Source organism: Homarus americanus, unplaced genomic scaffold (genome assembly GCF_018991925.1).
Source record: "Homarus americanus isolate GMGI-L3 unplaced genomic scaffold, GMGI_Hamer_2.0 scaffold29703, whole genome shotgun sequence".
NCBI lineage: Eukaryota > Metazoa > Arthropoda > Malacostraca > Decapoda > Nephropidae > Homarus > Homarus americanus.
In genome coordinates this window covers 361220-380508 of record NW_024718832.1, presented here as the reverse complement: position 1 = coordinate 380508, position 19289 = coordinate 361220, and the positions used below count along the sequence as shown (strand labels likewise).

The following is a 19289-nucleotide window of genomic DNA, read 5'->3' as shown; positions in this document are numbered from 1 at the left end:
TGAGCTAGTGGGAGGGGGGGGGGGAGGTTAATGAGGGAGAAATCGTAAAAATCTTCCTTCAGTCTGACGCTCCTCTGTCCTACTCCTCCTCTTCCTTGATTTTCCTCCCTCCCACCCCTCTCCATTTCTTGTACCTTCTCTCCCTCCCAGTCCTCTCCCTTCCTTGTCCCTTCTCTCCCTCTCCATTTCTTGTACCTTCTATCCCTCCCATTCCTCTCCCTTTCTTGTCCCTTCTCTCCCTTCTCCCTGACCTCCCTTTCCTTTCCTCTGTCTAATTAATTTTCTCCTCTGTTCCTTTTTTCTCCACTCGTCTTCCCCATCATCACCCCTGCCTACTGTACACTTCTTCTTCCTGTTCCTCTTCCTCCCCGTCCCTCTTCTCCCCGCTCCCCCTCCTCCATGTGCCTCTTCTCCCTACACTGGGGTTAACTCTCAACATCCCACACTCACCACATCCCAGCTTAACACCCCCACACACACACACCCCCAGCTTAACACCCCACACACACCCCAGCTTAACACCCACACACACCACCCACACACCCCTTAACACCCCACACACACCCCAGCTTAACACCCCCCACACACACCCCCAGCTTAACACCCCACACACACTCACCATATCCCACACACCACGCAGACACCTAACGCGCCAGGTAATACTGACTAACCACAACACTGACCAGCCTTGTGGGTACTCGGTGTCCCCATCTGGTGTGAGAAAATCGAAAAGGATGATTTCTTGGCGTAAATAAAGCAATTGGAAGTATTTAGATTGTTTTTGTTGTTTTCTTGGTACGCGCATTGAAGAAAGGAAAAACAAAATATATGGTTTTGGGGTGTCCGTGCGTCTGTATGGCTGTGTGAGCGTTTGTAAAATTTTCATTGGTCAGGAACAAAATTTTAAGGAACTAGCAAGAGTTTCGACGCGTTCTGAACCCTAAAGATTAAAATATGTGCGTTAAAGGTCTTCACTTCCATAATTATTCTGGTTTTTAAATTACATGCAAATACACAGTATGTAATATTCCTCTACTTTACGCCCTTCAACAATGACATTATTTGTATGTTAGACGCAATGGAAACCTGAGTTAAGATTCTTAAAGGTTCGTGTGATGAATATTCCCCATAACTGAAGATGTAAAGATGCACCTAACGTCCAACAATAACATCAAGATTACACCGAGACTCTACATTAACAAGATACATAACTTTAACACCAGGAAAAAGACAAGGATAATCTTTCCAAACATTCTGTACCTTAATTTGTCTCTTACTTGGTGATAAGGAAATGTATCAGTGTAATCTTAATGCTGGTTCTGTATTTTTTAATGTGTGTGTTTGAGCCTCAGTCAGCCAGTTAGGTACACTCGTATGTCATTAGTTACGAGGAGTTTATCGAGTGTATCTTTGAGGATCTGCCAGGGTGATGACATACCGACCAGGTGGTAGGTGTTGCGGTGCTCGCTGCTGGTTGAACACTAATGTTAGTTCTTCCCTGGCGAGGCCACACCACACACATGATATATGACGGGCTGGAGCACCACGCTGGAACACTGTGGATCCCTCACAGGGGTTCAAGGTCTGGTTTGTATCTCAAAGTGAATAATATTGATTTATTTTATCTAGAGTATTAACAATGACGTTAAATAATCCTCCGCCTCCGAGTCTGAAACCTGGGGCGGTAGGAGGTGAAGGTGATGAAGGATTCGTCGACGGGATCCTGGTCGAGATGAGGGGGGGGGGTGTGTCTGTAGCTTGAGGACGTGGTGATAACCCCTGGGTAGCTTTTTTTTTTTTTTAGGTTAAGGTGGGGAAAGGATGGAAGGCATGCTGGGGCTCAAGGCACAGCCAGACATGAGGGATGGAGAAGTCACAACATATAGTCGTGGGGGGAAAGGTTGGAAAAGAAGTTTAATGAGTTAAACAGAGGGGGACGACACCCCTTGTTTTACATATTACAGAGTTTGTTGGCTAATTAAGCTAACCTAGGATTTAGAATGAGGTTGCACAATGGTTATTTTAGTAGACAATGACTAGATTGATTTTACAATTACAAGTTTATTAACATCTTATACTGTATTACGTTATGGACTCACTTGATTGTGACTTGTTAAATGTGAATTTATATCATCTAAGTTTTAATCTAAGGTGGATCACTGTGGCGGACATAGATGGATCGCGGGTTGGGTTGTTGTAGTGCGGGCAGACTCCGGGGCCACCAGGCGTGGGGTCTCCCTCCGTTGATGTCTTCCCCGCGTAGGTGGTCTGGGCTGTGAGGGTCGTCCAGGAGCTTGTCCCAAACCTTCTTCCCTAGGCGATGGAACCTGAAGTTGAGGGCCTCTGTTTTATTTCTTAGGTGGATGGTTTCCACTGTCTCCTGGTAGGGTGGCGCTTGGCCACTGGCTGACCTCAAACACTTGTTTTGGAAGCTCTGTAGTTGTTGTAGTCTGGTCTTCCCGAGTGTGACGAGTGGTATAGATGGGTACTCCAACACAGGCCTCACCAGCGCCTTGTACAGGTGAACTTGTATCTTCTCAGGCATCAATTTAAAACGTTTTAATTTGGCTGCGGCGACTTTGGCTTTATTTAGTCTGTCCTTCACGTGGGGAATGATGCCCGTCCGAGAAATGATGAGGCCGAGCAACCTGCCTTGTTTAGAGTACTCAATCTCTTCGTCGTCGATCATCAATGGGGCCGGCTTGAATTTGGCTATGGGTATGACCTCAAATTTCGTTTTGTTTGTTTTTATTTTCCATTTATTTTCATACTCCGAGATCTCCTCTATTGCCCGAGCAGTGAGTCGCGCCATCCTTGCTGTGGACCTTCCTGGGCAGGTGACGATCTGTGTTACATCGTCGGCATACATGACGTACTCGCTGCCGACGATTGGGGGTGGCAGGTCAGCCGTGTAGAGTGTGTAAAGGGTTGGTGAGAGACAAGAGCCCTGAGGCACGCCGCTCGATGGTGAGAATTCTTCTCCAAAATGTTCTTCTTGCATCTTGATTTTGGCTCTGCGGTCCATAATGAAGTTGCACAGCAGGCGCGTCAGATTTTCGGGTAGCCCCAGTTGTATGATCTTATACTGCAGCCCTGCGTGCCAAACTTTGTCAAACGCCTTGCTGACGTCCCTCAGTATTATATTGCACTGCAGGCGGTCAGTCATGGCATTGGTAGCCGTACCTCAAACTGACGCCGTGGCTGCCCCCATCCCGCACCAATACCGTCACAAAATCGATCTCGCAAGACTACTTCAGTGTTGCAGCGAGAGAACTGGATACGCTTGGCCAGGAACTCCTCGAAAAGTAGTAGTGTCGTCGGCTAAGTGATCCTAGGCGGTGAGCTCTGATTTTAGGGGCTTCATTTTTTTTCCATGTGTTTTAGTTTTGTGTTGTAGTTTTTAGTTTAATTCAATAATTAACTCTCAAGATCTGTACAAGTTACTGTTGTTGGTGGGAGGTAGAGGAGGAATGTGCTCCACTCACATCTGGACACAAGTCAGATTCCAGCGTAAGGATTACTATGTATTTTGAAGTTATAAATTGTCATTGTCTGCGTCATTAATATACTGTACATTAACGAAACATCGACCGTTGCTGCAATATGTTTGGACAACTACCATTAAATAACTTGTTTAATGTATTGTTAATGTTAACGTAACGTAATTAGGTAATATAGTAATATTCCTGAATCTGTCACACACACACACACACACACACCAGAGACCCAAAGAGAGAGAGGCTGTGTCAGAAGTCACATCCCTGAAACGACAGGAAACTGCAAATCACTGTTATTGATGGAAAATAATCAGCTAATGTAACCTTTTGGACACTTAGCGGTTATTTTAATCATCTGCAACAAGAGACGTTTCTGCTAGTCATATATATCCTTCACAAGACTGCAATTTCCTCACAGTTTGTATGGCGTGAGGCTGCAGGTTCCAATAATATGACTTGAATCATCCTCCTCACACCTCTCACACTCAAGGTTTGGATTGATTGGCTCAAGGTTTATAGCTAGGCCTTTTTGTCTTCCCGCATCAGCACTTTTCCCTCTTTTTTTTTTTTAGGAATGTTTTCAGTCTTCGGCAGCAGCTATTGCGTGCTCACTGCCATTTTTTTTTTTACCCTAATCGGACCTGAGACTACTTTTTGTGGCGCTAAAAGGAAAACTGCTGGTGCCCCTGAATTTTTGTTTGGGGAAAATCCAGTTCGTGTTGGGGAATGTCATTATGCGCTTGTCAAACCCATTTATTTCTTATCGGATTTCAAGCTATTACCCGAGTGAATCCTAACCACACGGATCTCCTACCCGTTCATCATGTTCTTAAACCGGGGGTAATGTCCGTCATTCGTCAGACTCGGAATACATAATAGGCGACGTAGACTGAGGCTACCGGGTGAGATTTTGACGTATGACCAGGATGTGGAGGAGGTGTAGCGGGGTGGTTCTTGCGCCCGTGTGTAAGGTAACCTGTCGCACGCCAGGTTTTTGCTGGTGGCTATGAACAAGTGACGACTGTGGTGTAAGTGTGGCGTGTCCCATGTGTTGTTGTTGTTGGTATGTGGGGGGGCGTGGTGGTGGTGTTGCAGAGACAGTACAACACAGTGGGGGGAGGAGGGGGAGGGGTGTGGCTTAGGACGATCTGGGTCATGCATTAAGAGTCGAAACAAAATGATCAATACAGTATATCATAGACAGAACACAATCCACCTACTGGCCTTGTGTATCACCGTGGGAGGGTCATGCACCAAACACCTGCTGAGGAACCACGGCTGTACCTGCTGGACGCCGCCCAACGTGACCTCACTAAACTCGTCTCAAATACACACCTTGCTCGTGAACTTGTTTCTTGCGGCGAGGAGACACATTATTACGTGCTCACCGTGAACACAATGGTGACAACTGCACCTGTATTTGACCGTCATCTCGTTCTTTAAATCCTTACGTAATTCTCTCCACCCCTCCCCTCAGCTAATTTGGCTAATGATAAAAAAATTAAATAAAATACATGATAGAGGCACAGATATTCCTAAGCGAATTCATGCGTATATACAGATGACCCAGATAAAAGCTGAAAACTATTCATTTGGGACGGAGAAAATTGTATCCAGTATATGTGGAGGGTCACAAGGTCGCACAACGGGGCAAGCCAACAGTATAATTAATATATTGCACCAGATTTTGTCTTGGCACATTTTTGTTCCCTCTGGAGAAAATGTTGCGCATTCCTTTACTCAATATCATGACGTAATAGTAAGCTGCTTATAATTTCATTCGTTATTTTGTCAATGTTCATAATACTCCAGGTCATTATGATGGATGTAAACGTCGATAACATCAGTAAAGAAATGTTAGTCATTCATTTCTTATAGGTAATGATTTAGAATATATTACTTCCATTATCTTGGTGTCCCCCACAACGCCCCTTAGATCCTGCGTTGGCTATCATAAATAATACCATACAGTACATGTTTGTTGACGCGAAGAGGACAACTTGTGTCACCCCTCCACTCACACACTCCTGCCAGTTATTTATTTATTTATTTAGTTATTTATTTATTTATATATTTATTTGTGTATTTATTTCCTTTCCCAGGGACCTTCTCCTGTTAATTCCCCCAGACAGGCCAATATCGCCATACGAACTGTCTCCTATGTGCCAATCATACTGACACAAACACCACACTGGCCTCCAACAGTGACACAAACACCACACTGGCCTCCAACAGTGACACAAGCACTACACTGGCCTCCAACAGTGACACAAGCACCACACTGGCCTCCAACAGTGACACAAGCACTACACTGGCCTCCAACAGTGACACAATCACCACACTGGCCTCCAACAGTGACACAAACACCACACTGGCCTCCAACAGTGACACAACACCACACTGGCCTCCAACAGTGACACAAGCACCACACTGGCCTCCAACAGTGACACAAGCACCACACTGGCCTCCAACAGTGACACAATCACCACACTGGCCTCCAACAGTGACACAAGCACCACACTGGCCTCCAACAGTGACACAAGCACTACACTGGCCTCCAACAGTGACACAAGCACCACACTGGCCTCCAACAGTGACACAAGCACCATGCTGGCCTACAACAGTGACACAAGCACCACACTGGCCTCCAACAGTGACACAAGCACCACACTGGCCTCCAACAGTGACACAAGCACCACACTGGCCTCCAACAGTGACACAAGCACCACACTGGCCTCCAACAGTGACATACATATTCCCCCCTCCCCCTCCCGCCACCCAGTACTTGCAAGGGCACTACCTGGCCCAGCGAGTCATCTTGACCTGCATGGGGATTCAACTCTTACCTGGGTTGGGCCTAACCCGGCCACCACCGCCACCGCTACCACTGCCATCACCATGACAACCTCTACCAACACCACTACTACCATCACCCCACCATCACCTCCACCAAGACCACCTTCACCACAGCAGGTAAACACTAATAATATTCAGTGTCTATTATTTTCATGTGAACAATATTCTTAAGTTAATGAATTTGTCTTGTTATGCATTCATGGCTGGTGTCGGCACCACACAATACATATTCCCAAAGCTTTCTTAATTGAATACAAAATTATTAAGTGTTTGTGTTTACAGAATTAAGTTTAGTGATCTTTACGACTGGTGACAGGAAAGATGAGTTCTCACTTCTGGGGAGAGGAAATATTTTACTTCATCTCGTAAAATATAACTTTGCTCGTTTAGATTTCTAATAACACTGTTGGCATAAGTTCATTTCTCTGCCACTGTTGACCAAGGAATAATCAATACCTTGTGGATAATATGTTCAAAGTAGCTTTTCCTTATCAGCCTTGAACTTAATAAAACTACCAATGAATTCACTGCGGTGCTTGGGAGTAATACCACGACTGACCTGGGCCCCACATGCTGTTGAGGAGAGGCGGGAGTGTGAGGGAGGACTGAATGTTAACACTGTTCCCGTGATGGTCTGGGTAGGCACACCACCACCGCCACACTGAGCCTCCTGCCTCACACACTACGCAAGCTTTACTACCATGACGCTGCACCAGGAGGCGGCACAGTATCGTGTACTTACGGCCTCTACGTCCGTCAGGTGAGAAAAACTGCACCTCCGGTAGCGATACATCAAACACTGAAGGAGAATGACAGGAGTGTGCACCACCCCCCTCCCCCCCTCCCCGCGCTCCTATGTCATCTGCTTTGCTTGATCTTATCTTACTATTTAATTGATATTTTCTGGTGTTATGAATCAACTGTTATCTTTCTTATACAAATTTTTTTTATTCATCTCTCTCTCTCTCTCTCTCTCTCTCTCTCTCTCTCAGTTAGTGAATATATATAACAGCCGTGTTTATATTGCTGGCGGTGGTGACACTCGGGGTCACACCTCTTCGGGGTCACACTACTTGGAAGTCACACCACCTCGAGGTCACACTATCTAAGAGTCACATTACCTCAGGGTCACACTACCTCGGGATCACACTACCTCGGGGTCACACTGCAACGGGGTCACACTACTTCGAAGTCACACTACCTTGGGGTCACACTACCTCAGAGTCACACTACCTCAGAGTCACACTACCTCGGGCTCACACTACCTCGGGGTCACACTACTACGGAGCCACACTACCTCGGGATCACACTACCTCAGGTTCACACTACTTAGGAGCCACACTACTTTGGAGTCACACTACCTCGGGGTCACACTACCTCAGGTTTACACTACTTTGGAGCCACACTGCCTCGGGGTCACACTACCTCAGGGTCACACTACCTCAGAGTCACACTGCCTCAGTGGTCACACTACTTCAGTGGTCACACTTTGGGGCCACACTACCTCGGGGTCACACTACCTCGGGGTCACACTATCTGTGGCCACACTACATCGGGTGTCATACTACCTCGGTGTCACACCACCTCAGGGTCACACTACCTCGAGGTCACATTACCTGTGGGTCACACTACATCGGGGCCAGACTACCTTGGAGTCACACTACCTGAGGGTCACACTACTTCCGGATCACGCTACATAGCGGTCACATTACCTTCGGTCATACTATATCTGGGTCATACTCCAGAGTCACACTACCTACGAGTCGCACTACATCAGGGTCACGCTACCTCGGGGTCACACTACCTCGGGGTCACACTACTGTTGCCCCTGGAAAAAATTACATCCTGCAACATCCTATGCAGTGTGTGTGTGTGTAAATTAGATATTTCAAAACGGGTTGGGCGCTTTGCTTGTAGTACCAGTTAGAGCCAAGGGCGGGATTGCAATATTTCACTGGCAGTTCGGGAATCCCTGGCGGTGGGTGGTGCACCTGTCAGACGCGGCGCTGCTCCCCAAACTGTAGATGAGTTTTTTTACCTCCTGTTACCACCACCAGCATCCTCTGTACTTTATAACCTGTTAATCTGTCAGGTTTTTTACCCTTCTTTGGGATATCCGCTAGAGTCGCAGAATATGGTAATCAATGCAATTTTGACTTTTTGCTGTGATTTTTTTCTTTCTTTCGGTAAATTGGTGTTTTTCCCTTTTCGTGTGGACGGGAGGGAGTGCTGCGTCACTGAGAAATAATGAGGACGCCTCGTAAAATAAAATTGAGTCTCTCGTGAAACATTCATCAACACTCACTGTCAGTCTTACTTCTTTCTGGATGTGTTCTTTTATTTTTTAGTTATCTCGAAGAGGAATTTTTATTGATATCGAATGACAGCTGCTTCAGGATGTCAAGAGTGTCAACACGTATAACTGCCTGGGAAAGCCAGGGTTTTTTGCTCGTTATCTTCAGCGTTTAGCGAGAACAACTTCTTAATACACTGGGCCGGTGTGAAGATTGTGTGCCGGAATGTCAGGAGAGGTAAGATGCTCTGATGAACTTTAAACGACACCATAAATAAAGTAATATTCTGGTATTAGTGTAAAACATGATATACGGACTTAGTTGACAATCTTGTACATCACTGGAGAAGGAGAGGCTATGGCTAGCAGTGGGAAAATTAACGTGGGTTACAGTACACTATACAGTCGTAACACCAGAATTAGGAGAAAATAACGAAAAACAGCAAAAAATGTACCAAATAATTAGAACAAATACACAAACAACTAAAACTGAGACACAGAAATAAAGTTAGGTGTATGTATTTCAAAAGACAGTAAAATATACTTGATGAAGGAGAAAATAAAAGTTGTGAGGAGGCTGAAAAAATTGGGGGTATTTTTAGCGTGGATGTCAGGAAAGAAGTCGATATGTCAAGAAGATAACTGAGAGGGAGGAAGTCTATATCCGGATGTTTAAGAGGGTAATGAAAACATCGTAAAAACCTGAGTCATGAGGAATGCAAACCATGGGCGGGAAGTGTGAAGGAACCCGGGTTGTTGTGTGTCACTGTCTTGAACCTTCTGAAAATGTGGTGTAGAGTTTATAAATTGGATCGATGATATAAATGAATTAAAGGTGTGTGTGTGTGTGTGTGTGTGTGTGTGTGTGTGTGTGCCAATGAGGGAATATCTCTGACGGAGTTTGCAGATAGATGAAGGTACACGATTAATATGAACCATGACAAACTATCAGGTGTACTGTAGGTCGTTCACCTGTCCTCCCCACAAATAACATCACTCACCAGTCTTAGTATTCCCCAAAGGTAAAATCACCTGCATTTATACCTGGTACAGTGGATGGCACCTTCTGTGAGATGTGGCGACTCTGTGGAATGCTTAGTCTTGTTACTATTACGAAGTTCCTTAAGGGCATTCCAAGAGTTTGAATATATAAATATATACAGGGGTGCCACATTTCACAAAACGCTCCAACCCTGTACCAGGCGTAAGTGAAGGCAACTGTACATCACTATCAACGCCAGCACCACCTGCCTTGGCCACCTCTCTCCAACATCGCAGTCATTGTTGCTCCTCCCCTTCAGATTTAATCATTATTATAGATGGGGACCTAAAAAATCTGTAGACTGACCCCAACAGGTACAGTAAGGCTCTGGGCCATCAGTCCCGCTTCCCTCAAGATGTATGACTGTTATAATGTATTCCAGATTTACTTTCTTACATTATCTCAGCTCCTAGAGAATAGACATTGTAGTATCCGTGATCTCTGTTTAATCTAATCAGCTGTTGGGTGTCTGGGTTTTAACAGTATTTGCCCTTGTCTGTGTTGTCAAAAGAACGTGGAAATTTTCAAGATTTTGTGTGTATTGGGGAATTTTGTACATAGAGAATTTCCACATTTGATACCCATGATGTGTTACCAAGTGCAAACACGAGTCCATCACACAATAAGATTCAGGTAAGGCAAAAACTCTGACCCTACAGTCTGTTTCTCACCAAGTACGGTAGTGGAGAATGACAACAAGTACACAAGTTCAACGGCTGATGATTTCTCATAAAAATGCGTAGCAGTTGAGTTTGTTTTTAGACGTTTGTTGAAAGTTAAAAAATATTTGATTTATAGTATAAAGGAATATTAAAGGGGAGAAAATATCACTGGCATGTGGTCAGGTGGTGCTGAAGTGTTGGGTGTGCTTGGGAGGCAAGGGCGGGTGTGGTCGGGTGCTGCTGGTCGTGCTGGGATTCCCTGCGTACCTTGGAAACCACCAGTTGCCCAGAGTCACGGCACGCTCTTCAGCCCTTTCATAGCGTGTCGGGTTTTCCAGTAACGTAAAAGGCAAACTGTGTGAGGCAGCGCAGTCGAGCGTAATGCACCACGGCGGTGATCCTTGGTACATATTTGGCTTCGTGGTGGTATGCGGGAGTCACACTCATGAATTTTCCCACCTGATGCCTTGAGGACAGTGAGTGCTTTGCAGGTTAATGGTGTTGCTCACCCGTGAGGTGTAAGTTGTCATGCGAGGGACAAGTGTTACATCCGCTTGTGGTAGACCGTCGAGGGTGGCGTCATATTTAGCACTTGTTGAAACACGAGCCAAAGGTTACTGGGCGAAGGGCAACCAGAGTGACTGGAAGGTTGGGGAGGCTGCCACGTGAACTACTGCTGCACTCCTTTTATTGATGTGCATTGTTGACGACGAGGTTTGTGTAGTAACCTTAATGCACGCTGTAAGCTTTAGGACACAGCTCATTATATAGCTGCACCAGTAATAATTTATGTGAGTACCAATTGAAATCCGGTCTAGTATGGGAACATGCGTGAGGCAGTGTGTTCTGACATGACCCTCTGGTGGTCACACTGTGAGCATCTTGGCACACACCTCTCATAATACTAACAACTCAGCTTGTCGGATTAAGTTTCTTTAGTTGTCCTCATAGGCTTCTCATCTCCTTTAGGAAATAACGCTATGTTCTACTGCCACATTCAAGCAAAGAAGATGGTTCATGTCACTACATTCTCGGTAGACTTTCGGGTTTAATAGTCACTCAGGCATAAATACTTGATCCTGTACAAACACACAGTGGCGGACCACCAGCATCTAAAGACATGCTTCGAAGTCTTTCTGCACAAATATTGAGGTTGAGAGTCTCATATATCTTGTGTCTATATAGAACATTACCAGGACATTTATATCTCTCGAAGACTTCAGTAACTTTGTCAAATATACGAACCAACTGTGTAGTATGAGGCAACATCTCTCCGAGTTCCTGTATTTTAGTGTAAATCAAAGATGAAAACAATGAGTCCGGCGACGTTACTGCTACTCTTAGGAGCTTAATTCAGACATCACTGTATCATCAGTAAAGCCAGTGATAGTGAACTAATAGTTCTTGTGACACACATTTGACTAAACTGACACCTTGACGCCATTTGGTAGACTTACAGTGTAAACAAGAGGCGAAATGTTAGGGAACAAGAGAACAATTTTTCCTCATACTAAATGTTAAGCCAGACAACAAAATGTGTGAGTAGTTTTAGCCTGGCACGGGTAACTCATGAACTACAAAAGGTGGTCCAGGTGTCGACACACACGTAAAGCAGGTTTTGTTTAGATACCTTCTGTGGCTTAACAAGGATATAAAGTACGATGATGCAATCAATTACTGCTCATTTGGTGTTGAAATACACGACTCGGGATGTTGGCCAAAGAGGATATGATTTTAGAATCCTTGTAAGTAAGAACAATAATTCTGATTGCAGCAATGAGTTCAGTAATCAACACCTGGGTAATTGTCGTGTTCTGGCCAATCATCTCTCTCTTGCCTGGCGGGGTTGGCCAACCTCGTTTTCCAGTTATTTGTGAAAGTAAGACGATGATGAGCAACAAACAGCATCATATGCAGCTTCTAAATTACATCATCATCATAAGATCACAACCATGAATCTCAATCGTTCTTCCACCTTACGTCTAACCACAGTCCTTCTTCATCTCTGAATACCTTCCTCGTCTTCCAGGTGCAACAAACCATCACCGGAGTATAAATGGTTTGACAATTTGAACAGATAAATAAGATCAACAAACTCTTTAGTAGTTAATGGTCGACAGGAGGCAACATATTGCTTTTATGGAGTCTGATACAAGGCAAAATTCCTTCCGCCTTAGTCACACTATTGCTCTTGATAAATATTTTGTCAGATCTTAAATTGTACTTTTTCCATCTGGTTGTCGTCGTGTGTACAGTAGTTCCGTGTGTCCTGCTGCCTGGAGGCATCCCCAACAAAAAGCTCCCTGACCTAGACTCTCCTCGGTGGCTTACCAGATATAATCAGATATTGGATACAAGGAACCTATAATTCATACTGGTCCTTGGCTGAACACACGGTATTCAGCTAACTTGAGACTAGTATAACACCTTCCTGGACGTGCACCTCACTCTAGCGTTGCTCCAGGTGAGAGTTCGTAGAATCATATCTTGCAATTTTCTTGGAATATATGACTCAGCATAAAGTAAAGTGTAACAAACTTGTGGTCGACACCAAAACATTTAGTTATCTTGATAACCCGATAAAGGCGGAATCCTGTTATTCTCATCTTTTCAACTTTTACAAACTCTGGAAGCACAAACATAATGAGAGTGGTAGACTAGCAGAGTCAGTAGTGTATCATATATGATAATTTTCCATTTGGTGCTCCTTGTGAAGTGTCCCGGCTAAGTGTAACAACATACACTGAAGCAATTAATTTAGCAAACACTCGACACTTTCCGAAATACTCTCTCTCTCTCTCTCTCGAGCAACAACTAACACTGCCACAGGGGAGATGATGCTGGGAGAACACTCTAGCCTCGAGCACTATATTCATCAACTAAAAATCTTCACCAACACTCCGCAGGGAACACCCTATCAATTCTTGTTGCCAGCTACACAACACCTTCTCGGATACAGTGCCGGAGATCACTCACCTCCAGGGTGTTGGATACATGGCCCTTCAGTGCCAACATGTTCCCTCAGCGCCACCTTGACCTCACAACGCCACTTTGACCAATGACACTACAAACTATCAACAGTGCACTGTGGCTTTTCCAGTCTTAAGAGATAGTGACCAGAAGGATTTACCCCACACCCACCACATAAACTGTTGCAACGTCCAGCGAGTTGCCAGAGCTGAAGGGTTTACCTCCCGTGTGAGGGTCTTGTACTGAAGTGCACTACCAAGTTTGGGATCACTTGAGAACTGTAAGAGTAGTCAACACACGAATAGCTGAACAACAAAGACTATGGTAAATAATTATAAGATAATTATTAACCCCAGATAAAGTATTAAGACGTAATGATGATGTGTTCTGTTTTATCTTTTATAAATGATAAAATATAGACGCAAATATTATACAGTTAAATGAGAATATTCAGACATACACCACGAGGATCTTGTTCATATTATTCTATAAGATACAAAGGTGGAATTAGCGAAGAAACAAAAGAAAATAAAACCACACTAATCCAAATAACGAGGCAACAATACAACTTCGTGGAAATAAACCCTAATTTCCCCGAAAGAATAATGAACCGAAAAACAAGAAAGATAAAAAAAAAAAGAGATTAGTAATGATTGAAACCCACAAGAAGTTTTTAAAGCGTATGAACGTGTTCTCTGTGTGAAGCAATTTTGTACCTTGGTTAAATTCACGTTCATATGCTGTCCGAACTGTTTCTTTTGGCCGAGTGGATAATAACAGACATCAGCCAAGTCCTTACAAGAAACTAAGAATATATTGAAGCCTCCGGGCCGCAACCCTCAGACAAAAAAAAGAAGGATATTTGGGAATAAAAATACCGGCTGTCGAAGAGCTTAAATAAACTTAGGCCAAGACAAGTGAGAAGAACAAGGATGTGGAGCCGGTAGTGACGTCCCGAAGTCACGCCTACCTCACTCCTCCTGACCCTGTCTCCTTGTGAGTGCCAGCGTTGAGTATAGTGCCAGTGGTGATGATAGTGCTACTGGTGATGATAGTGTCAGAGGTATTGATAGTGTCAGTGTTGAGGATAGTGTCAGTGTTGAGGATAGTGTCAGTGTTGAGGATAGTGTCAGTGTTGAGGATAGTGTCAGTGTTGAGGATAGTGTCAGTGTTGAGGATAGTGTCAGTGTTGAGGATAGTGTCAGTGTTGAGGATAGTGCCAGTGTTGAGGATAGTGCCAGTGGTGATGATAGTGCTACTGGTGATGATAGTGTCAGAGGTATTGATAGTGCAGTGTTGATGATAGTGTCAGTGTTGAGGATAGTGTCAGTGTTGAGGATAGTGTCAGTGTTGAGTATAGTGCCAGTGGTGATGATAGTGCTACTGGTGATGATAGTGTCAGAGGTATTGATAGTGCAGTGTTGATGATGGTGTCAGTGTTGAGGATAGTGTCAGTGTTGAGGATAGTGTCAGTGTTGAGGATAGTGTCAGTGTTGAGGATAGTGCCAGTGTTGAGGATAGTGTCAGTGTTGAGGATAGTGCCAGTGTTGATGATAGTGTCAGTGTTGATGATAGTTCTGTGTTGATGATAGTTCAGCGTTGATGATAGTGTCATTGTTGATGATAGTTCAGTGTTGATGATAGTGTCAGTGTTGAGGATAGTGCCAGCGTTGAGGACAGTGCCAGCGTTGAGGATAGTGTCAGTGTTGATGATAGTGTCAGTGTTGATGATAGTTCTGTGTTGATGATAGTGTGTCAGTGTTGATGATAGTGTCAGTGTTGATAGATAGTGTCAGTGTTGATGGATAGTGACATGATAGTTCAGTGTTGATGATAGTGTCAGTGTTGTTGAGGATAGTGTGTCAGTTGATGATAGTGTCAGCAGAGGATGATGATGTGTGTGGCGGGAGGGAAATGGGGCGTCGGGAGGGGAGTGAAAGGGGCGGTGAGAGAGGAATGGAAGGGAGTGAGGTGTAAGATGACGGAGGAATGAAGCTGAAGGGGAGTGGAAGGGGCGAGGGGTAAAGGATTCGAAAGAGGAGGAAGGGAGGCAGGGAGGAGGGTGGGAGTGGAAGGGGTCGGAGGAACATCAACACCTTCACGACACATAGGAGAATAGAGAGGTGCTCATCCCTCACCGCGAGACACTATGGAATATGCAAATTACCCCCAAGTTCCTCTCGTCTACTGCCGCATCCTCCCTCATCAGCATTATTTCTTCTAGTCTTTGTTTTCGTTCCAGGAATTCCTCACCGCAGTCATTGGAGGTCCCGAAGTCTGACTTTGCGGGACCTTGCAACACGTGGCGGGTTAGGTCGGGGGTGAGGAGGGGGGATAGGGAGGCAAGGTTGGGGGAACAGGTTGTAGGGATAAAAAGTGATGAGGTGGGAGATTTTGTAAAGAGGAAGGAGGAGGAAGAGGAGGGAGCTAGGGATGGAAGAGGATGGTTGCAGGGTAATTCGGAGTTACGGGAGTGGATAATGACGCAAGGGTGGCAAGAAGGATGTGATGATGCAACACTCAGGGGCGCGCTGGTTGGTTGTTGGTGTGTTGACTCACCAGACATAGTAGGGTCGCGCACCTATTGGTTGGTTTAGCTGCGTGACGTGGTGCTTAAGTGCGCTGATTGGTTGCCTGGCACTGTCCCGACGCGTGGGGATTGGGGTATTTTTCTCACGTGACCCAAACAGTAATGGGTGTGTGTGTGTGACACGGTACTGAAGGGCGATGATTGGTTATTTGTTAACATGAAATAATATTGATCATGGTGACTGGTGAATGTAGTCAGATGATACAGCGTGGAAAACCTTGACTGCCAGGTGTGTGGTCTCGTGACTTCAGACTCTCATAAGAAGTATAACCGAGATAAAATCTTGAGGCCGTTCCTCTCCAGTTGTGGAGGGTGATATTGCTGTTTGTCTGTTTGGCTCACGTGACTTATAATCTACCAGTCATCTGCCTTTTGTTACGATATATATATATATATATATATATATATATATATATATATATATATATATATATATATATATATATATATATATATATATATATATATATATATATATATATATATATATATATATATATATATATATATATATATATATATATATATATATATATATATATATATATATATGACATTATTTTATGTCTTATTCACTTTCTCACCTTCCTACCTCTCGACCAGACCAGGTGTTTCTTTTCAAGTGAAAGCAGTCTTGGCACACCTGCCCTCGGGATTAAGGTGCGTTCGCTGAATTTTTCTTCGAGCTGGTGATGTAAAAACACATCTGACTGGCAGACGTCGGATAAGACGTAAAACTAACATTCAACCTAGCAGGAAAATTACACTAAGACTCTATCTGAACTACATGAATTTACTAAACTTAGGAACGATTTTTTTTCTCAGAATTTTTGTGACTCCAAACCACAGGTACTCTAACATGACCAGACGTGGCCTTAACCACCAAACAAATGGATTTTATTATGGGTGTTATCATTGGGGTGTACCTCAAGTGTAGCTCTCTCGTGTCGTGGGAGGTGACTGACTATGTGCGTTGTTAGCCTACACAAACCCGCCCAGCCTCGGTCCTCTTCACTCACTGGTCACCTGGCAGCACACACCTGACAGCCTCGTGACTTACTCTGATGGAGTACACTTGTACAGGGAACAACACAGAAATGAACTAGTATCATCTCTAACCTGAGATCATCACTTCATTTGTAAATTAACAAACAGTATACGTATTATAAAGACGTTAGTTAGTGTCCACCAGCTCGTCTACTTTCTTTATTTGATTGTATTGAAACTTAGCAGGAAAACTCTAGGTTATAGACAGTTTCCCAGTGTTACAGATCTTCGGTAGCAGACTCATAAACGTTTCAGCTTCAGCTCTCTCTTGATTAACTCTCGACCATAAACAAAAACTACAACAGACGAGGGGTAGATTAACTAAATTTCTGTGACTTGATTCTGAAGTGAAATCAAAGGAAAGCGAATGTTTAACAAAGCTGGCAGGGGGAGAGGAGTATACACAGGAGGAATTTGAGAGGGACTTCCTGCCCTCAAGCCTTTTTCAGGCATGTTGATACTTCCTGCCATCCTGAGACGCTTGATTGAAGTCTCTCTCTCTCTCTCTCTCTCTCTCTCTCTCTCTCTCTCTCTCTCTCTCTCTAAGGAGAGATGGTATGAGGAATGGAGAGTCGGTGTTAAAGAGTAAGGGAGAGTAGTTGAAAATAAGACACGAGAGAGAGAGGGAGAGAGAGAGAGAGAGTAGAATACGGGAAGAGAGAAAAATGAGGGAGGAAGAGAGAAGGAGGACGAGTAAGGTGAGGGTGAGGGAGGGGAGGTTAGAACACATCCGCTTGCGAATAAAAACTGAGGTTCCTGGTGAGGCAGTCACGGCTTGCCTCCCCCCTACTGTCCCATATGTACCCTCCCTTCACCCTCCTCCCCTCCCTCAATTGCACCCTTCCTCAGCTGTATCCTCCCTCAGCTGTACCATCCCTCAGCTGTACCATCCCTCAGCTGTACCCTCCCTCAACTGTACCCTCCCTCAGCTGTACCCTCCCTCAGCTGTACCCTCCCTCGGCTGTAACTGACCCACACTGGAGTATTAGTATAGTATCTCTCCACCTCCCGTACTGTGTCTGTAGTATTTCCCGTCATGTACCTTGGTAGCGTCACTACGGACCCGCTACAGTGCCACATCCTGGTGTATGTGAACCACTAAGTACAGCCGGGGGAGGGGGAGGGGGAGGGGGGATAATATCTCATCAGAGCCAATGTCTTGAGGTTGAAAGTCCGGAGCCTCACACATTGAGGCTCCCCCGTGTATTACAACTATTGAATCTAGGATAACTTCTTGTCCGACTGTGTTTTGTATTATAATAGGAATATCTGCAGGCAAGTACAGTACTTACAGTATATATGATGCAATACAGGAACCAAAGCATAATGTAAATAGTCCACGTCTTACACACACAGACACACACACATACGCCGCCGAGATCATGTCCCGTCTCTGTAGATAAAACCTGTTTGATGTTTAGACGGTGACGCCCACCGATGGACCGGCTTATGTTGTAGCGGTGTTTGTGTCCGTCCCTGTTATTATTATTATTATTATTATTATTATTATTATTATTATTATTATTATTATTATTATTATTATTATTATTATTATTATTATTATTATTATTATTATTTATTATTAATTATTATTATTTTTTATTATTTATTATTATTATTATTATTATTATTATTATTATTATTATTATTATTATTATTATTATTATTATTATTGTTGTTGTTGTTATTATTATTTATTATCATTATTATTATTATTTCTTATCAATTATTATTATTTCTTATTATTTATTATTATTATTATTATTGTTATTATTAGTAGTAGTATTAGTATCACATCTCTCAATACGTTCACGGGATAATATGAACTCGTGTCAGCCGTGTTGAGATCACCGCGTCCGTGTTCGTGGTCTAATCCATTTTCTGAACACAAAAACTGGTGAAAGGGTGTACAGGCATTCTTGATACTCGGCAGGGGTAGTGTTACTTCTAAGAGCTCGGACTCGCTAATAGCAATGATCAGATTAAACCAGCGATTTGGCGTCCATCATTTTGTTTTATTTATTCGTGAAATTTCCGCTTGTATATCACATGTTACGATCTATATAAATTTTCTCTCTCTCTCTCTCTCTCTCTCTCTCTCTCTCTCTCTCTCTCCTGAAAGTTCCCATAGAGGCAGAAGAGTACAGGGTCACATTTACAGTGGGAAACGACGTATAAAGTGATACCCGTTACACCTTACACCTGACACACATCACACACACAGCCTTATACCTGACACTCACCATACACTGATATCTGACACACATCACATACACTCTCACTCCTGATACTCACCACACACACACACTCACACCTGACACTTATTGGCACA

General features: G+C 44.0%; 1 protein-coding gene across 2 annotated transcripts in view; it reads right to left on the bottom strand.

Moving 5' to 3' along the window:
- Positions 1 to 19289, bottom strand: part of LOC121859840 — a 66986-nt gene that overhangs the window by 35615 nt on the left and 12082 nt on the right. The window contains exon 1 of one of the 2 annotated variants that reach the window (XM_042356802.1): positions 6913 to 7028. The exons of the other annotated variant lie outside the window; for it this stretch is intronic. Coding sequence (XP_042212736.1) covers positions 6913 to 6925 — 13 coding nt within the window. The 5' untranslated portion in view covers positions 6926 to 7028. Of the gene's footprint in view, positions 1 to 6912; positions 7029 to 19289 lie in introns of those variants that run through there. 2 annotated transcript variants of the gene reach the window in all.